Below are 20,714 nucleotides of genomic sequence, written 5' to 3'. Positions count from 1 at the left end.
GATTTTCATGCAAACCTGCTCCTGGGTGGCCAGGCTGGCAGCTCTCCTGCCCTAGACAGCCGCTTTCCTGTGCCTAGTGCGGAGTTCGTGGACAAGGTCCACGATGTCTGCACTGGACCAGGCGGGTGCCCGCCTCTTGCGGTCCTGGACGAGCTCCCAGGAGCCGCCAGCCTGGTCCCGGGAAGAGGGGGAGGGTTGGGGGGCATCAGGTGGCTGGCTCGAGCTGTGCCAGGTGCAGGGTCTGCTGGCTGGGTGCTGGCAGGCTTGCACCTGGCACGGGCATCGTAGCCAGCCCGTGCCCCTTTAAGGAGTCCGGGGCCGGAAGGGGGGCAGTAGAGTTTCCCTGGTGTTGGCTAGAGTGGCCACCAGGGAAAGCTGAGGAGGACTAGCCTCCCACTAGTTCGAATTAAGGGGCTACACACCCCTTAATTCGAACTATTAAGTTCGAACTAGGTTTAGTCTTCGTGGAATGAGGTTTACCTAGTTCGAACTAAGCGCTCCGCTAGTTCGAATTAAGTTCGAACTAGCGGAGCGCTAGTGTAGCGCCTATCAAAGTTAATTCAAACTAACGTCCGTTAGTTCGAATTAACTTTGTAGTGTAGACATACCCTTAGGCATTTAACTCCCATTGAACTCAATGGATGTTAAGCATCTAAATACTGCTGTAGATCTGGGGCCCAGCATTTAGTATTGTCATAATAGCTCAGATTTCCTATTTGAGTTTGGGCTATATCACGGAGTAATTATCTTGATCTCAGATGGCCCTATTACTTCCCTGATTTTCAATGTTCTAAACCAATTAATAAAGATTCCTGCTGCATTGAGCTCTTAAATTCATTTTGAAATGATGAACACGCTTTAATTCAGGGTAGGATAATTGTTTTCTTTTAAATCAATTGAAGCTGGGATGCAGAACCTTTTAATTAAATAAATATTCTTACAAAATTGCCACTTACATTAAGATTAACACTGGGCCACAGAAGTAAAAATATTCAGGTATGTGGCTTGTGGGATGTAATTAGGATTTGCTTAGAGGAATTTAGGAATTTTTAAAGTTATTGCAAATCTTTTTCTAGTGTTAGGAGAGTCAGGTTGAGCCAGGAAGGATGACTGCAATATTTTGGGCAGAGGGTCAGAGAAAGGAAACTCAACTCCTTATACTTTCACAAAATACCAGTCCCACCATTTCAGAAGCCCAAAACATATGGTACACTATAGTAATACATAATAATTTACCTTTAGTGAAAAAAGGTCGAATTTCTTTCCATAGTGCTGGATTATTATTAAATATAATACCATTTTCATGCATGCCAATACACTGTAATCCAAGTTTGCTTCCAAATCTAGAGATATATTTCCCATGTTTCATTACATGGAAGACACTGGAAGATCTGGGAAAGGAAAACAGATCATTTTTGTAAATAAGTATCTTTAATTTGACATTCTATTTCAGGCCCAATCAACCTCACAAGGGGTTGATCACTTGTGAGACAGAGCACTTTCAACTCACAAATCCTGCACATGTAACGTTGATGTTATTTCATATACATGCAGTTTTTTAAAAGCCAACGATGTGACTGACAATATGAGGCATGGTGTTCTAAGTGTAATTTTATTTCTACATGGAGCTAGGCATACACTGTTTTCTCAGTAAAATGGCAGTTGACTGCCAGAGAAATTCAACCTGAGCAAAGAGAAGAGGGCTACGTCTACACTGGCCCCTTTTCCGGAAGGGGCATGTTAATTTCAGCTATCGTAGTAGGGAAATCCGCGGGGGATTTAAATATCCCCCGTGGCATTTAAATAAAAATGTCCGCCGCTTTTTTCCGGCTTTTAGAAAAGCCGGAAAAGAGCGTCTACACTGGCCCCGATCCTCCAGAAAAAGCGCCCTTTTCCGGAGGCTCTTATTCCTACTTCAAAGGGCGCTTTTTCCGGAGGATCGGGGCCAGTGTAGATGCTCTTTTCCGGCTTTTCTAAAAGCCGGAAAAAAGCAGCGGACATTTTTATTTAAATGCCGCGGGGGATATTTAAATCCCCCGTGGATTTCCCTACTACGATAGCTGAAATTAACATGCCCCTTCCGGAAAAGGGGCCAGTGTAGACGAGCCCGAGGTGTATAGAAATCTATAAGAACATAGACTTTGCTAGACTATTTCTGACAATGGCCAATAGCAGATGCTTCAGAAGTAGATGTACAACACTGGATGCCAGTTATACAACAACATGTCTATGGGAAAATTTCCTTCTTCATTTTAGATAGCTTGTCGTTGCCTTTCATATTGAACCATGAGGATTGATAACATTTGTACACTTTAAATTTTGCTATTGGTTAGTGTAATTGAGAATGATGTTCTTACTCTTCCTATGAGCTGATGGCTTCCTATGAGCCACCGTACAATGCAAGGGTGGGTAATAATTTCTGAAGGGAGGCCACTTCAAAAAATTTTGAAGTGGTCACAGGCCACCCTGGATGGAAGGGGCAGGGCTGCGGGCAGAAGGGGCATGACCTTTAAACAGAAACAAGTGAAAGGGGTTGTGCCCCCCCTGCAGCTCCCTCTTTCAATTGCTTCTATTTAAAGGGCTCGGGCCTTAGCAGCCACTGGGAAGGAGCAAGCCCTTTAAATAGAAGCAGTTGAAAGGGCTCACAGCTCCCAGCCCCCCTAACGCATTGCCTGGGAGCCACAGGGAAGGCACAAGTCCTTTAAATAGAAGCAGTTGAAAGGGTTCACGTGTCCGGCTTCCATGCAGCGTGTTAAGGGGTGGTGCTGAGAACTGCCGCACTGACTAGATAAAAGAGCTAGGCAGGCCGGATTCGGCCTGCTGACAGGCTCTTGCCCAGCTCTTCTTCAATGATTTCTGTTAAGACCTGTTTCTCAATAATCTCTTATGGCAGTGAGTTCCACAAGGGATTGCATGGGAGTCCAGAATTGGAAACCTTATATTTACCAATTACTTTTGGAATGTGGTGATGTTTTATTCATAAAGAGCATTGTGTCTGGGAAGGTTGAGTCCGATACTGCTAATATAACCTTCTGCTTCTATTCACTAGCCCTAAACACATTCAGAGAATGAGATTTTTCTAAGTCATCCATTGAAATCCAGTCCAAATATTCAGAAATTGTTTCAGTCTAACAGCTTCTTGGTCATCTAAATGAAATGAGCTGGTGTTCCATAAAGGACAGGCTTTCACATTTTAAAAACTACCAGCACTATTAGCACTAATTAGCAGTAGGAAAGATTAAACATAACCAAAACAAACATACTCAAAAGGTTTGGAAGGGATATAAATTCTCATTCTTCAGAGCATAAGCCAATCTCCATTAATGAGCGTTAGGAACAAACAAAAGCAGTGAGTATTTCTAGGGAATCTCTGGTCACGTAAATCACATGGTATTTATCTGTTTTCAGAGTAGACGCTCCATCCTTTATTAACTGCTACTGCTTCCATCCAAAATTAATGGACACTTGTGACCAAAATCATTACAGTCAACTCAAAATTAGTTTTTAACTACTGACCCTGTGAGCTACTGACTTGTCACAACTGATTGTCCAAACCAAAGTTTCCTTTTATACAGGATATGTATGTGGCCATATTTTCCTGTGATTTGGAATTTAGCATAATAGTTCTGAACTTTTTTTCTGCTTTTCTTCAGCTACACTTGGGGTCACAGTAAAGTTCTGATTGTTTTAGTATGCTCGAGCTATGGGACTGCAATAGTGCACAGCCTGCCTTTGAGGGATTAAAATGCGCAACTGTTAGATAACATCAATCGTAGATCTGCCACCTATACGTGACAACTTCCTGCTGTGGGGTGCTGGAGCCCCCCACATTTACCAGGCTGTGCCACCATTCTACTCCTTGCCCCAAGCCTCCCCCTGCACCACACCTATTCAACCTCTTCCCCCAAGCTCCTCCCCCTCCACTTTCCACCCCTGCTTTTCCTCCACTGCTTCTCATTGCACCCATTTCTCCCAAGCCCCTCTTCTGCTCCATCCCCACCCTGCCCCCATTCCACCGCTTCCCATAAGACCCCGCCCTGCCCTCTCCCCTGAAGGTGCCCCATTCCCACTTCTCCCCTGCCCTCCTGGGCTTCCTGAACACAGTGAATCGGCTGTTTGCAGCGCTTTGGAACTGCTGGGAGGGTGGGGAGGAGTTGATCAATGGGGCCACCAGTAAGCAAGTGGCACAAGGGAGAGAGAGGCAGAGGGACAGCTTGGCAGTGGGTGCTCTGCCCCAACTAGCTTTTCCCTGTGGTCACACTAGCCCCGAAGCACCCACTGAGTCAGCTCGTATGCTGCCACCTACACCTCTTATACATATTGGATAACTGGCAAATCTATTATGAAAATACAAATCATGTAATACAATTATGCTACCTAAACACAAACACGACCCATTGGAGAATAAGGACATCTCTCACAAAGATGCTTCTTAGAGATCAGTAAACACACCCTCAGTCTTCCAGTTTCATAGGGCTCAAGCCTTCAAGGTTCTGAGCCCTTTGGACCTTTAGCAGCTTTGTTGGATGAGAACTAAAGTGCTCATTGCTTTGCAATATCCAGCTGACAGTGCACAAGATGCCCTGCTTGATTCAGTGCCTGGCCTACCTGGGTATACATGGTGAATGCACAATATAACAAGGGCCTTGCTTTACGTAGCTTGTTACATTACAATTCTTTGCTTTCATATGTTGACTTTGTAATGCTTATATTATTACTAATTAATTATCAGAAATTAGAATTATTCATATGTAGAAAATCAAAGAAGAAATATTACCAAAAGGTATGTTGGAAGAATAACCTTAAATTAAAACCACAGGATAACATAGCCTACTCTTTTTCTGTTAACCATGCTTATTCAATTACCAGCACACACTAGCAAACGGGCCTGGATTCACATTCCTACTTGAGAACCTAATTTCCTTTAGAGGGAGCTAGCTGCTTAGAAATGCTGCTCCAGTAGCACAAAATAATAAGATCAAAAACACCAAAGAAAGAAAGAGACTGGGAGAGATCAACAGTCAGCTACTTTATATGCCCCGCACATTTCAGAGACCAAATCTTGAAATCCTCACTCCATGTTAACTGAGACAAAACTCTCATTGAAAACCCTCACCTGAGTGAAGTCAGTAGGGTTTTGCTATTGCCTTTAATAGGGGCAGGATTTCACCCTGAATGAAAAGATCTGTACTCAGGCAAAGATTGAGCCAACGCTAAGGCTTAGAAGTACAGGGTTGTGCAGACACACATAATCAGGGAGGGATCCTGCCTCAAGGATTCTGCCAGGAGACTGTGCTCAGAGCTGCAACCTTTCAAGGTGTGCAGCATATTCCCCCTTGTTCTTACTGCCCTGCTCTCTTTCCCTTCCTCTCCACCACTCCTGGGCTACCATTGGGGTGGATTGTGCAGGGAAGGAACAGTCTTTGTACTTCTCACAGGAAGTGAAGTGATGACAGGCCCACCGCAGATGTGCAATGACAAGAAGAGACTCCTTATGCTCTTATCCTATCTGTACACCCACCCAAGGACCAATCACAGAGTGGCTTTAAGTGAAGAATTCAAGATTTGCCCCTGTATGCACAGAGAGATAGAATAAAGGTAGCTATTAAAATGGGGCTAGATTTTGCTGATGGAGGCTATAAAATAATCATATTTTGTTACACCGACAGGGCCTGGAGAAGACAATGTACATTATACTGCAGAGCAGACTCCGCATGTCCCTCTGTGCATCTGCTCTTAATCAAAGTGGAGTTGATGGCAAAAGTCCAATTGACTTAAATGAGAACAGGGCTGTCCTTGCATGTTTATAGAGCTCAGACCTTGCTGTTTAACTGTGACAGGCCCTATGGACCACTGTGAATGCTCTATTGACATTGCAAAGGATTTTTAAATAATAGTTTTCCATGTGCTGTCTAAGTTTTTAGGTGAGATGCAATCCTGACCAAAGCTAAGGTAATGGCCTCACACTCTGATTCATCTGATTCATTGATTTATGAATCTGATTATTATTTATAGACCTGAATCAAACAGTATAAGAGCGCAGTAAGAGTATTATGCATCGGACATGCTTTAAGCACAGTGTAGGCATTCAGTAATTTCTGATCAGGTAGTGTTCCCATTGTCATTACTAGTTAGGCAGAAACCAAGACAGAAAGGTGACTTGCCCACATCTGTACAAAATCAGTGGTAGCACCAGAACTGGAGTCCATTTCCCTGGATTATAGTGTCTTTCAACAGTCTGGGAGACATATCTGAATTCAGAGTAGTTAGAAGGGCTAATTCAGCAGTTGCTTTCCGTTGTTCTTTATGTGTGGTCTTTATGAGTTTCATTTATGGAAAAAAATCCTCCTTATCACAAGTGCCCAGGATGTCCAATAAAAAAATCACCCCCCAATAAACAAAACAGCAAAAAGCCTCCCTCTGTTGCAGCTAATAAAACTATATGCTCCAATTCAGCAATGTGTTTAGGCATGTGTAATTTAAGCACATGAGTAGTCCCACTGATTCCAACAGGATAACTCATATTCCTGAAACTGTGCATGTGCTTAAGTACCTAGCTGAATTGGGGCCGTGATCTTGAGCTTTCAGTCCCATTTTGAGAAAGATCTCCATGAGATTATATGAAACTAAATTTTGGCTCGAACCTGCAAGCTATCAATCAGTTAATGTTCTTAAATACAGGTTGAACATCAGTGGTCTGGCACCCTCAGGACCTGACTGGTCACAGATGAGGGATTTTTCTGATCTGGGGAGGTCATTTTTGCCCCCTGTTGCTGCCTGCCCTTCCCCCCACAGGGCTGCCTGGCTCATGCCCCCCACCGCAGCCCAGCTGAGTTGCACACTGGGCCTCCCAGCTTTGTCCTTCCTGCAGCCCAGCTGGGCTATGTGTTTCTTCCTCCCCTGCACGAAGACTCTCTGGTCCTGAAACATCCATGGTCCTGCTGGACCAAGGATGTAGCTAGATCAGAGGATTCCACTGTATAAAACTGCAACTTGTAGTGTCTTTATACTCAGTATTCATATTGGAGTAAATGCAGTATAAGTGAGAATAAGTGCTTGCTGATTGGGCCTCAGAGTTTGATCCTTGGTTCACTGAAATAAACTGGCAAAACTCCCAGCAAAGGTGCCAGGTCAAGCCTCTAGTATGTGAGTATTGATATTCAGAAGTGCACCCAAAAAGTGGGATCAGTAAGTAGCAGAAGGCATAAGATTTCTGTTAGTGAGAAATAATTTTGAAAACTATGACATAATTCTAATATAGCAAAGTGCCTGGCAAAAAATTGCAACATACTCTTTATAGAGAAAGAACAAAGATTTACTTGCTAATAATGAATGTTTCCTCTCCGCTGATCCAGACTCGCACAAATTCTCCATACAGCTTATTGTAGTAGTTGCAGGCATTACCCATTCCCATCCAAAGGAACCTCCCATGTGAAATGAGAGGACCAATTCCCATACAGAAACTGGGCCCTGAGGAAAAAGTTAAATAAAAATATGAATCTTAGCAGTTGATTTGAAAATACCAGTAGCACTCTCTTGCAAATATCTTTAATAGTCAAGTCACAGAGTGCACTGGACCCTTGATTTCACATAAAATTGGCTTATGCAAACTTGACATAGGAACACCTGTATCTGCAGAGTTGATAGCTCTATATCCACAGCAACTCAAGCTTGAGCTTGATGTACATTCTATGTGCATGTAATAAACTAGACTCTGAACCTTTTTCTGATACTTTAAGTAAATGACTGGTAGTTTCCCTTAGACTTATACCGGCTAAGGATCAAGGTTGAAGGAGTAAGAAATAGTTTAAAGAATAATGACATCATACTATTCTTTATCCACTTGCAAATTTAGCAAATTGTTTTAGTGACAAGGGCCTTTATTAGACTGTAACATCACATACAAAAATCAACTTTGTAGCTTTCTTTTAATATAAAAATTACAAAGGAGGAAAGTGCAGTTTTAAAAGATGGGTTTGTATAAGAGCATTCTAATCAATGAGCGTATGGAAAGTATCATTCTAATGAACTCAGAATGGAATCATCTCAATTTAGTTAATGGTGAAGATTCTGAAATGAATACCACCAGTATAAATCTAGAAGAACTCAGCTGACTTAGGTAGATTGATTCCAGAGATGCACTAGTGTAACTAAGAGCAAACATTTGTTCCCTTGTGGGCGAGGGGAAGAGTCTTAGAATGGCTAAAGGACCCTGCTCTAAAGGAAACCCCTCTGTTCTAGGTGGTCTCTGTGGCTTGCCTGCTGTAATGTCTTAGGATTTGTTCAGAGACATGAAAGAAAGCAAGTAAAGTACTTACAGAAAAGTTTTACACATTGTGTTCACAAGATGTACAAATAGTTCAAGACACTAGCCTTTATGAAGAGAATCATAAACCAGGGTTATTTAATTGTAAATTTATGGCAGTTTAATGCTGTTATCTATCCTGGGTAACCTCAAAAAACTTTCAGGGTGGACAGCATAACCTTCTGCAAATGCCTTTTCAGTATTCTCTGAAATCTCCACCAATAAGAGTTATTCAATAGCAGCTTGCCTGACTCTCCTCTCAATTAGTTATACTCAGGTGTAACCCCATTAATCTAAATAGCTATTCCTTATTTACATCAGCATGAGATGTGCACTATGTTCTAGTTTATGGAGATGTAATTATCCGGTACCTAATGAGGAATAAATGGAACAAACCTAGCAAAAGGGGTCATCTGAATGGGACACCATTTGATGATGGCCCATGGGGGTAGTTTTTTTAGTGTTGGATACATGGGAAAAGGTCCAAAATGACCCCATCCCCTCATTTTAAGCAGAATGCATCTTCCAAAGCTGTTTACAATAGTAACAAAATTTGGAGGTCTAAAACATCCATGAAAATCATCCAGATGATAAATATCTAGATTCCATAATTAAAATTACAGACTATCATTCTATCATGTGCACAGTAAGGAGAGAGATGTTCTGAAGAAAGTAAATAAAGTGATACTTTTAGCTGCCCAAACAAACTTTAATGCACAAAGTTTGGGGGCAAATAGGGCACTTCCGATTTTTGTTCTTCCTATCATTTAACCCCTCCTATATTTTATACCAAATATTCCTTCTGTGTTTTCTTGTTAAGTACTTATTACCAATCACTCCCATTTTCCCATAATGTGACCAACAAAAGAAACTTGTAGATTTTGGGGGGATACCATGTCTAAAATCAGTTTACCTGGTATTGACGATGTTTCTTCATAATTCCATATTAGGAAAAGAAAGCACATGAGGAGGAGTATGGGTACGGTGGCAGCTGGCATCACTTCTGGCACCACACTGGTGATTTTGTCATGCATCAGATCCAGGGTTTCCAGTATCATCTTTTCTAAGAGATTTTACTTTGCCTTTAGAGGGAAAAATAGGGAAAGAGGCAGAAAGTTTGAGAGTGCTAAGACGATTTTAATCGGTACCTTGCAACCCCTTTGCAGGTTCTGTAATTGAGCAAATTTGCACCAGGAGAAGCTTTGTTTTATAATGACTCTGGCTGCTTAGACAAGACAAGCTAAACCACAAGTCAAAACAGACATGCAGCAGATTTATTTTTTTGCTCAGAATTAACAAAGCATTTCTGACCTTGGTATTGAAGCTCAGGTTCCTTTGGATGCGTTGGCCAATAAACCTTTTATCTTTGATGTTGCCCTTGGCTGGCCAAACAATGACGTTAACTCCAGATAGAGTGCCAAATTTCTAACCATAATAAAAGAAATTAAACTCTCAACACATGTGGAGGGGTTGAATGAACTCACTCGTAGTCTTTTATCAAAAATACCTACCCTTTTCCCCCCTCCATGTCACTAGCATTTGTGAATGCCCTTTGATTTCCAAAATAACCAGATGTATTTCCCAGTATACAATTGTAACTTGCCTCAGGCAGCTGGAGGAAAATTATATTGTTCTTTATTTTTATCTGGCCCTGTGTCATGTAATGCTTTGCCTTTTTTTACGTTTTTCAAAATATTTAGCAGAAGAGCATAGTACTCTTAGCAAAGCAGACCAGACCATAGATTTGTGCCATATTTTAAAGTTGACAGTGACCAATGCTTGGCTTTTCAAAGGAAGGCAAAAGCATAACAGACAACTATACTGTAAAAGAGGGAGAAGAGGGGTTGCTTGCTGGTTCCTGCAGATGTTAAGTTTATACCATAAAGTATGGGATTTGATTGTCCCTGTGAAGGCAGGGGAGGAGGGAGTCAGTATAGTGATGCTGACTCATCCCCAGAAACCAGAAGGACTGGGGAGTTGAAAAGGGGCAAACAGATTGAGAGAAGCCTCTTTTTCCTTGGACCGCGTGAAGCAGCACCACTCTCCTTCCCCTTGAGATGACAAAATGCTAGGTTTTGTAAGGACCAGTTATAGGCATCACACTAACCACTCCTTTCTTAGGGCAGGGGATGGAAAATAATGTTTCCCTCCTCATCAGATTGTCGTAAGTGGAATGTGTGTGTGGAGGGGGGTTTCCTACCTTCCCCACAATGGGTTCTAGGAGGGCTTTGTTATGGTGAGTAGGGAAGGGATTTAGTCTATGACATCACAACTCATTATGTAATTGGGGGTGGATGTGCAGTGCGAGGAAGGGATATGGTGACCTGATAAATGGCTTGGTAAAGGACTTACAAAGGAGGCGTTAGTTAAAGGAATGGAATGAGGTGATTCAGGGTTTCTATAACTGGTATGGTATAAAAAGCCAGTTCCTCTTTTTTATAGCCCCCCTACACTTGTTTCAGGGGTCATGTTCCCAGCAATGGGTTGGGCTGGGAGATCTGGATGGAAAAAGCAGGGGGTGGAAGCTTGCCGGGTAGTTATTGCGTGAACTTGGAGTTACCTGCACTGTGCACTTTACCTGCCGGGTGTGCCCAGATCTCTAATAATACAATTGTGACCTGATTAAAACCACTTCAGGGGTCTCCTGTCCTTCTTTTGGTATTGCCAGACATGAGATGTTTCACAGCATAATACTGTGCAATAGATGAGTAAAACACCCTTTTAACTCTGCTCCTACAATAACTAAATGTCTATTTGTGTTGTTCCCTGGTCACTTTTAATATCTAAATTTTAAGGTATACAGGGACGTTGAGACAATTTTTATAGTGGGGGTGGTGAGAGCCACTGAACCAAACTGTAAACTCAGTATATGCTAGAAACCATTTCAAGTGAGGGGGTGCTGCATGACTCCCTGCACCCATAGTTCCAGCACCTATAAGAGTATAGAAACTCAGCATGTCCAGCTATTTCTCCCCAGCACTTTGTGTTTTCAAAATGTTTATCTTGAAACTTTCTCTCATATTGTTGTTTTGTTTATTGTGGTTTTTTTTGCCTCATACTTTAGAAGAATGTATTCCCGTTCTCAGCAGTAATAAATGTGCTAGGTGCTTTCTGGAAAACAAGAAGATGAGCTTACAGTCTAAGTAGAAGATGTACAGAATACTAATAAAGAATGGGAAGGGGTAGTGGTGATTCAGAACCTTATTAATTCAAGCGTTGCCACAGTGTTTCAGATCATTACTGTGAAATGTTTATAGCCCTTTTTTTAAAGGAAATGTCTTACTGTAAAACAAAATGCCAAATGACCCTTTGGAAATGTGTACTGCACTGATAGGTAGCTGGATCTCTGGAGGCCTTTTCTATCTCTGGATGCTCCTGTATTTTACGTTGCTTTGCTGTTGTATTCTCTTGTATGTTGGGAAGGTTTTGTAGATAAAAAGCACAGAAGATTAGCTCTCTATTTGCTGCTTTGTCACAGCCTTACTAGGTGAGTCTGGCCAAGTCATTTGATCTCTGCAAAATGCAAGTATTATGCTATAGTTATCCACAAGGTACTATGAAGCCTAATTCATGAATGCCTGTACAGTGTTTTCAGATCCTCCATAGAAATTGTAGTATAATCATTGTTGTTCCAACTTCAGCAATGATTCTGTCATTCACAATATGTTGCCCCACAGTAAAATGAAGGTAACTGCCCTAAAGAATAAGAATTTTGTACTGTATATAGTAATGGGGATATCTGCTTTTCTACGACAGTAAAAGATAAGCACAGAAAGTGCTGTCTATGGAAGAGTTTGCTTTCTCTACTTTTCAAGAAAACATGCACTGAGAACAGAGAACACTCTTTTACTTCATTGCTGTGTATCTTTGCTCTCTGATAAATGTAATGGACTGTGGTTAAAAATTTGTTCATTGACATACCCATTTATCTGCTGCAGAAGATGAAGTCAGAAACTGAAGTTTAAGAAGGCAATGGAGATTCAGAAACAGAATGAGGGTCCAAAGTAGCCCCCCAGTATCCTTTCTGATTCCTCTCATGGAACCTTCATCTACTAAAATCCAATGCCTACAGCATAAGAAATTCAGTCTCCAGTATGCGTCCAGTACATGTAATGGATGTAGAATAATAATAGAGATGTACCTGTGTTAGTCTGGTCTTGCTGAAACAAAAGACAGGACTATGCAGCACTTTAAAGACTAACAAGATGGTTTATTAGGTGATGAGCTTTCGTGGTCCAGACTCACTTCCTCAGATCAAATTGTGGAAGAAAATTGGCATGACCATATATACCAAAGGGTCTGTGGAGACCCAGACTGAGGAAGGACTCTGGGAACAGTTGCCTTTAGAGTCTGGGTTCTATAAAAGTGTGAGAAGACTGAGTAGAGCCCAGCAAGGGCAGCAGACCCTTTTCAAAGAGGTGATAGACTCTCAGGAACAACTTGAGAGTGGGATGTAAGACCTTCTTAGATTTTGTGCTGGTTTGGAGTTTGATATCCTAGAAGGGGTTAACTTTTTCTTTTGTAGCTTAGTGGGAGGGCCAAGTTACTGCAGCACCCAAACCATGTGGGAAGTTTGAGAAACCCAGCTGGTGTGAAGGGAATCTGAAGCCATGGTAGGTAGGCAGTGCTGTTGCTGTTAAAGATCCCATTTAACAGTCCTGACTCACCCTTGCATGTAACTAGACTAACGCCTTCTGCATGGTGTAAGTAAAGGTTTGGGCATTAAGCCATAAGAGAGTCTGCCGTGTGGCGTTTTTTGCCTCAATGATGTTTCTTTCCCTCATTTCCCATTCAGAAATCACAGAAGGTGTAAATCCATTGAGCTACCATTGCTGGAGTTCTATTCAAGTTACTTCCCGGAGCACCATAGAATGTATTAGGTGCTTCAGTAATGTGCAGCTCTATGGTGTACTCAATTGTATGATCTTTAGTACTTTCAAGTACTAAGTCCCCTATATAGGAGAGCAACGTTGTTCAGTTTCTGAATCCATAGATTCATGTTTACCCAACCAAGTACTAAGTCCCAGAAATACCATCGCCCCCAGCCACCATCCAGACAGTGAGATCAGATAACAAATATCAAAATCTTTCTTTATAGTGCATCTACTGCTTAGAAAACATAACATGGGGCCAATTCAATGCCGAAGAAGCACTTCTTTGCACTACCAAGCAAGATACCTGCCCTAGGCTTGCTTTTTCAAGCTGTTGGTCTAGTACACAATGAAGATGAGGAGCTCATCTCCCAGATGGTGATATAGGCTTGTGATTCCCATGGTTGAGTCAAAGAGTTGGCAAAGTGAGTGGCAGTATGGACAGTGGGAAGAGGAGGAGATGGTAGAAAAAAGGGAAAACCAAGGCTTAATGAAGGCACATTTTTAGAGTGGTCTCCATTGGTTTCAAACCCTAACAACACTGTTGACAGTTAACTTTTGGAGGTTTGTGTGTTGCAGAGAATGGGGTTATCACAATTTGTGAAATGTAGATAGTGACTGAAGTTGAAAGACTTGAATGGAGGAAGTGGTAAGTAATTGAACACATTTTTTAAATATGCAATTGTTTTCACTGTGCACTGGCACTTACATTAATGCGGATAGTGCATTATTGCAAACTAAAAATAAATGGAAACAACATTATCTGAAATTGAGAGATTAATTAAAATCAAGTTTGTGTGCTTTGTTGTGTTTGTTGCAATATCTGGATCCAACCATGCTTGAATGTACAGTGTACAAATGGATGAGTTCCTCCCATTTGTCACCTAGTCTAGACAATAAGAACATAAGAACATAAGAATGGCCATATAGGGTCAGACCACAGGTCCAGCTAGCCCAGTATCCTGTCTTCCGACAGTAGCTAATACCTGATGCCCCAGAGGGAGGGAACACAACAGGTAATCATCAGGTAATCCCTTTCCTGTCGCCCTTTTACAGACAAACAGAGGCTAGGGACACCATTCCTGCACATCCTGGCTAATGGCTATCAATGGACCTAACCTCCATGAATCTATCTAGCTCTTTTTTTGAACCCTGTTGAAGTCCTAGTCTTCACCACATTCTCTGGCAAGGAGTTCAATAGGTTGACTGTGCGCTGAGTGAAGAAAAACTTCCTTTTGTTTGTTTTAAACCAGCTGCCTATGAATTTCATTTGGTGACCCCTAGTTCTTATATTGTGGGAATAAGTAAATAACTTTTCCTTATTCACTTTTTCCACACCAGTCATGATTTTATAGACCTCTATCATATCCCCCCCATAGTCTTCTCTTTTTTAAGATGAAAAGTCCAAGTCTTTTTACTCTCTCATCATATGCCACCCATTCCAAACCCCTAATCATTTTTGTTGCCCATTTCTGAACCTTTTCCAATACCAATATATCTTTTTTGAGATGAAGCAACCACATTTCAAAATAACTATACAGTGTAGACATATGCTAAGGTGCTACAGGACTACTCATTTTTTTGAAAGTTGTTTTTAAAGTTACAGACTAACACAGCTACCCTTCCAAAGCTTGGGCTATAGTTTACAAGGGAGCCTTTGGGTTGAACTCAAGAAACTAACCTGAGTTAAAATCCAAGTTGCTTTGTCTTCACTGTTCAATTAGCTAGCCTGAGTTAAAAACACACCTGTTCTTTGTAGGGAAGACATATCTTCAGTGTATCAACAATCAGACCTCAAACTCTTTCATAAAGTGAACAGCTTTCACTTACATTTTTTAAATGTATTTTCTCTTGCACAGAAAAATGTTGGTCTTGGCTTCAGTGAGTGTTAAGTGCCCACATTTGCAGGGTTTCTATTTTTTTAATGCCTGTTTACTTTAAAGAAGAAGAAAGGTTTGATGTGAGGAGAGGGTGGGAAGACACTTATCCACAAGGAATCACTTCTGCTAAACCATCCTGCCTACTAAACTGTGTATCCTCCTTTCTGCATCTGCCTCTGCTGATGACCGCTATATGTGGCCCCATTGTGGTATTATTCTAGGAAATAGTATGGATCTGATGCACAAGAGTTTATTGACACACAGACTTTTCTAGCTAATGGATCTTGCTGCCAAGACTCTTATTTTCTTTAACTTCTATTATGTATCCTTTGAATGTTTTGATGAAAGACTTAGAAACTGAACCAAACCAGGAATGACAACCACATTAGTTATAGAGGCTTAGCTATGCTTGGTAATTTCTTCCTGTAATGTAACTCGTGTGTATTATTCATTTCACGAATAAGACAGGCTGATATGTGAATTTGGTTCGATTTTTGTTAATGGACTATATCTATGGACCTCACTTTAAGGAGGAAAATGAATAGATTTCATATTTTCAGGGAGGCATATGGTACATTGTAGTTCAAATAATTAATGAAGTATAAGAGGAAGCAATGGTAAAATCAGAAAAAAAAGTTATCACTTTCCTATATTGATTTGCAGTTTGAGTAGAAGATACTTCAAATATGTTAATTCACGATGCCTATCTTTTGACTAAAAGAAAGCTATAACAAAAAAATTGTATCAGTCAAATGCTGGAGTGCATGGGAGGTTTTGTGAGATGGAATGTTTCTATCAATGCAGAGCTATACGTATTTGCTGCAAGTTTCAGCTGGTGATAAAATATTTGCCACAAGAGGTCGCTGCTGATTAGAAGTCTCAAAGGTCTGCATTTAGAAAACTTCCAAACTGAGCTGAATTCCTTAAAATAGATGTTGCTATAAGCATAAGAACATCCAAATTTTAATGATTTTTTTCTGTCAGGTTACCAACTTTGTAACTGTCAAATTTTTATATTAAAAGTAGTTAGCAATAATCCTTCTCACCTGCCTCACAGATTGTATGATGGCACAGGCTGTGAGGTCAGAACTCAGTGTGATACACTGAGTAAAGAGGAGTTTATGATTCCCCACTGAGAGATAGGTCAACTGATTCCAGAAGATTCTTTATAGAATCAATTATGCCTGTAGGAATTTTCCTCCACTCCTAATAACTAATAAGCTTCAGGAGAGAGGAAAGTTCCATCCTTTACTCCAGGACGAGTTTTTAACCTTCCTAGAGGAAGTATAGTTACCTGGTCAGAATTATAAATCATCAAGTGTTTTGCAAAGGAACATCATCCTCAAAAATGACACTAGCTTAGCTCAGGACAGAATATTTTCTCTGAACAGAAGGGGAAAACAAATTTGGATATATTTATTGGATTGTACACTCTGATCACTTGGTGTAAGTGAGGGGTCTGCCAGATGTTAGCTGTACATTACTTCCTTTCCTTATTCTATGGTAAATGCTACCTGCTTTCATTGCTGAACTGTTTCCAACTCAATATTCCAGTACTGGGTCTTCATAAGGATTTCACACAAAGAGGATTTTTTTTTAATGGCCGTAGCGACAGGTTCCACACAGTTGCAATGAACTCTATAAATATTCTAAACATACTTTTTTAAATAAGAAGGCTGCAATTGTGTTTTTCTGGCAATGAAATCCATAACTTGAAGAAAATATTTACATAGATTATAATTTTTCTGCAAGACTTGTCTAGAACTTCTCCATCAGTAGTGCTCTGATATGACCAATATGATTATAATTTATAGCTAAGTCTACACTAGCACTTTGCAGCACTGTAACTTTCTTGCTCAGAGGTGTGAAAAAACACACATCCCTCCCCCTAGTGCAGAAAGTTATAGTGCTGTAAAGCACAAGGGTGAACAAGGCTACAGCACTGGAAGTCGTGCTCCTTGCGCTGTTAGCTATTCCCCTCCTCGAGGTGGTTTACGTAGATTGCTGGGAGAGCTCTCTCCTAGTGCTCGTGCCATGGCCACACTTTCAGTTTAAACTTTTAAGTGTAGGCACAACCTATTTCACTATAGGCATGTGCTTGCCAGGTGCTGAGCGTTATAGCCAATCTAGAAAAATAATATGCTGAAAACCAAGCACATGCATTATTCCACTGTAATCCACGGGACTCTTCACATGGTCAAAGTTAAGCATATTCTTTAGTGTTTTTCTAGATTGGCAGAATACCCAGCACCTTGCATGAGCAAGTCCTATAGTTTTCCCCTCAGTAAGTGATTCCAGAAGGATATTGGATGTGGCCAAAGAAATTCCCTTGGTGCTACATGCATGGTTTTTCTGTAATGCTCTCATTCCTACAAGATGTTAAGGAGTGGCACTAAAAGAGTTCCTTCAGGATGTACCATGCACCTGATATCTGCGCATTACTACTTCCTGATTTTTTTGTTTGTTTGTTTGTTTTCAGGAGTTCTATGATTTCTTACTTCCCTTTTTACTTGCTTAATTGACACTTCATTATGATAAAGCATACACTTTGCTATAGATAAAGCTGTGCTTGCATTCCGCAGTAGGAAACAAAGTTCTGCATTCTAAGAGTTACTTGTTTACATTTTTCTACTGCAGAAAAAATTATTTTGGTCCATGTCGTGTTTTTTTAAGGTTTCATTCTACGCGAGAAAAACAAACACAATTCCCTAATCTGCACATTTTACCATAATTAATACCCAATGCCTACAGTTAGCTCTCCCCCAATGATTTCTAGAGCCTTAGTCAGCACATCTAAAACTAGGTCAGTCACTTAGATCTGACTTTTTAATTAATTTTACATAAAATCATTAGGTTATATTCCTACATTTTAAAAATGTTGCAGGTTTGGTGTTCTGTAGTTAATTCTGCAGCATTTTGCAGAATATGAGCTCACCAAGGTACCCCAGCAATTCCTTTACACTTCATTTTGTTCTGTGAAAAGATTTTTGGAGGGAGTAGGTACAAAGATTCAGCATGAATCTTAATTAATCATGAAAGGGAAAGGAGTTTGGCAATGTATTTTGTTTAGGGGCAAGTGAGGTAGAATGTGTGTGTGGGGGGGGGGTGTCAACATAGACAGTGGAACAGGTGTGGGCAAAAGGGCCTTCGTGGGCCGGATCTGGCCCACCAAGCGGGTGAATCTGGCTTGCAGAGGCCCTGATGCTTCCCTGCCCCAAGGCCTTAATTGGCCTGGAGGCAGGGGAGTGTGCGAAGCCTCCTCCCGCCCTTCCAGGAGCACATGGCACTTTGAAGCTCTGCATGCTGCTCACAGGGTGTGGGGGAGAGCAAAGGTTTTGTGTGCTCCGCTGCCCCCAGGCCAATCAGGATGTGGGGATGGGGCAGCTGTGTGAAGCTTCCTTCATCTTGCCTCAGACTTGTGAGGAGCCACGGCACCTGGGGGTGGGGGAGCGTGCCAAGCCTCTTTCGGGGCATAGGTGCCTAGTGGGAAGGGGGGGTAAAGAGGCTCCCAATCGTGGTCTGGGGAGCCACACCCGTTCGTGGTAGGCCCCACCCCATCCTGTTTAGGCTCCATATTATTGCCCACCCCTGCAGTAGAACCTAGAAGCCCCAGCTGAGATCAGAGCCCCACTGTGCCAAGCATTGCACAAATATCTAGCAAAGATCTCCCTTGAAGAAAATGTGTTAAAAGAAAAAGATTATCCCTACTTTACTCATAGGAGTAGACAGATAGGGTAGGTTTAAGTGAGTTGGGCAAGGTCTCACAGGGAGCCTGTGGCATATCTAGAATAGTGATAGAGATGCAGCTGAGTTAGTCTGGTCAAGCTGAAACAAAAGACAGAACTATGTAGCACTTTAAAGACTAACAAGATGGTTTATTAGGTGATGAGCTTTCGTGGGCCAGACCCACTTCCTCAGATCAATATGTGGAAGAAAATTGACACAACCATATATACCAAAGTGATACAATCAAAAAAAGTGAACACATGTGAAATTGACAAATCAAATTTTAGAACAGAGTGGGGATGAGGGGGGAAGGTTAGTGTTTGTGAGGTAATGACATAGGGGTGATAATAGGGGAAGTTTCCGTGAGGTAATGACATTAGGGGTGATAATGATAGCTTCCCCAATTATCACCCCTAATGTCTAATGATCCCTAACTTTAGACATCAAAGGTTTGGTTTTAGGTCTTTCCTGTGAAGTCATTTCCCTCCTATGCCCTTTGGAGCTCAAGTTTATTGACTTTCCAAGTGGTCAACAAGTCTTCTCAATTGACTCAGGCCATTTCTGAGTAGGGGATTGGGAAGTATCTTTTTTTTTCTGATGTTATGTTCATTTTCATTACAGTGGATATTTTTAAAAGTCTTATTGCTCATGCATGCAGAGAATTATAAATGAACAATAGAAGTCTATTAAAATATTTCATCAGCTGAAGTGATAGAGTCAAGGACTTATAAATATATACCTGATACAGTACTATTAGTAGTAAATCTTTTTTTTTTTTTTCAAAAGATTTCTAGAAAACAAAAGATAAGAGGTCCGGCCTTAATTTCACCATATAATTAAGTTTATCATCAGTATCTTGCCTATAGGCCACAGACATAGGGATAGAAGCACTCTTCCAAAACCCATAGGAATAAATACACAAACAAACCAAAAGCCATCTGCTAATTTTAATTTATTCGTATGAGCATTTTGAAACCCTTTGTTTAAAGAAGTTATGCATTCAAAATCTCTATCATCAACCACCAATAAACACTGGACACACAAGGAAAAGAGCGCTATGAAATACTATCAGAATGGAAAACTCAATAAACAATCAGCACAAGGAAACTAAAGGGGTCCACTCTCTGTTTCCTGTAGAGAATTTGACCCACTACTTTCTGTGTTCTACAGTCAGGGCTGAGGACAGAAATTCTGGGGCGGAGGGGAAACCTGGGGAGGGTGTTGTCTCTTAGTCCTCCCGGAAGGGGTGGGGGGGCTTGACTCAGACAGGCGGTGCGGATTGGGGGTCCCCACCCTGTCCACCCTTCTGTGCTGCCCCGACTGTGCAACTTAGGACTCTGGCAGCGATTTAAGAGGACCTGGAGCATAGTCCGCTACTGCGGCTGGGTTGCAGTGACTTTGAACCTTGGGGTCTTTTAAATAACCACGCTCTGGCCGGCAGCTCCTCCCCTGCCCTTGCTGTCGGCAGCCCTGTCTCTAGTCTTATTCCAAACTTCTCTTTCTCCCTCCAGCATGCAGTATCCCCCATTTCCTAGATTTCAAACACACTCCAGTATGCAGGTCTGTTGGACTGGGAAGCAGCATCCCTTTCTATTCTTGAAATTATGTAGTAATACCTTGGTCCAGAACTTCAGCTTGCCTGCTGCCCTATAGATCTTCCTTCTTCTGTCTTTGCAACATTAGCATGCATGGGAACACTTCAAATCTGGAAGAGAAGGGAAGGTCATGCCATTCTGGTGTGACACTTGAACATTGACATTTATGGTTATTTTATTGTTCATAAAATAAGGGAGTTGCACCATAGAAAATAGCTAGATAAAAAGCCTACCTACAATACAGAAATGGTTTGCAGGCAAATTCTACCATAGCACACCTTAGCAACTAATGATCAAGCAAAATACTTATTATCATACTTGAAATAATATAAAACTT

The 20,714-nt window shown here is 41.3% G+C and overlaps 1 protein-coding gene across 2 annotated transcripts in view; it reads right to left on the bottom strand.

The window, feature by feature from the left end:
- The window catches only part of CYP19A1 (cytochrome P450 family 19 subfamily A member 1), a 42,382-nt gene that overhangs the window by 19,000 nt on the left and 2,668 nt on the right, over positions 1-20,714 (bottom strand). For both annotated transcript variants that reach the window (XM_075897235.1, XM_006135075.4), the window contains exons 2-5: positions 20,399-20,487; positions 9,219-9,387; positions 7,320-7,470; positions 1,237-1,391 (exon numbers count right to left, since the gene is read on the bottom strand). In XM_075897235.1, the coding sequence (XP_075753350.1) occupies positions 1,237-1,391; positions 7,320-7,470; positions 9,219-9,363 (451 nt within the window). In that variant the 5' untranslated portion in view covers positions 9,364-9,387; positions 20,399-20,487. The remainder of the gene's footprint in view (positions 1-1,236; positions 1,392-7,319; positions 7,471-9,218; positions 9,388-20,398; positions 20,488-20,714) is intronic.

The sequence above is a fragment of the Pelodiscus sinensis genome, chromosome 14, assembly GCF_049634645.1.
Source record: "Pelodiscus sinensis isolate JC-2024 chromosome 14, ASM4963464v1, whole genome shotgun sequence".
Taxonomy (NCBI): Eukaryota; Metazoa; Chordata; order Testudines; family Trionychidae; genus Pelodiscus; species Pelodiscus sinensis.
The sequence above is the reverse complement of the archived record's forward strand: the minus strand, read 5'-3'. Positions and strand labels throughout refer to the sequence as shown.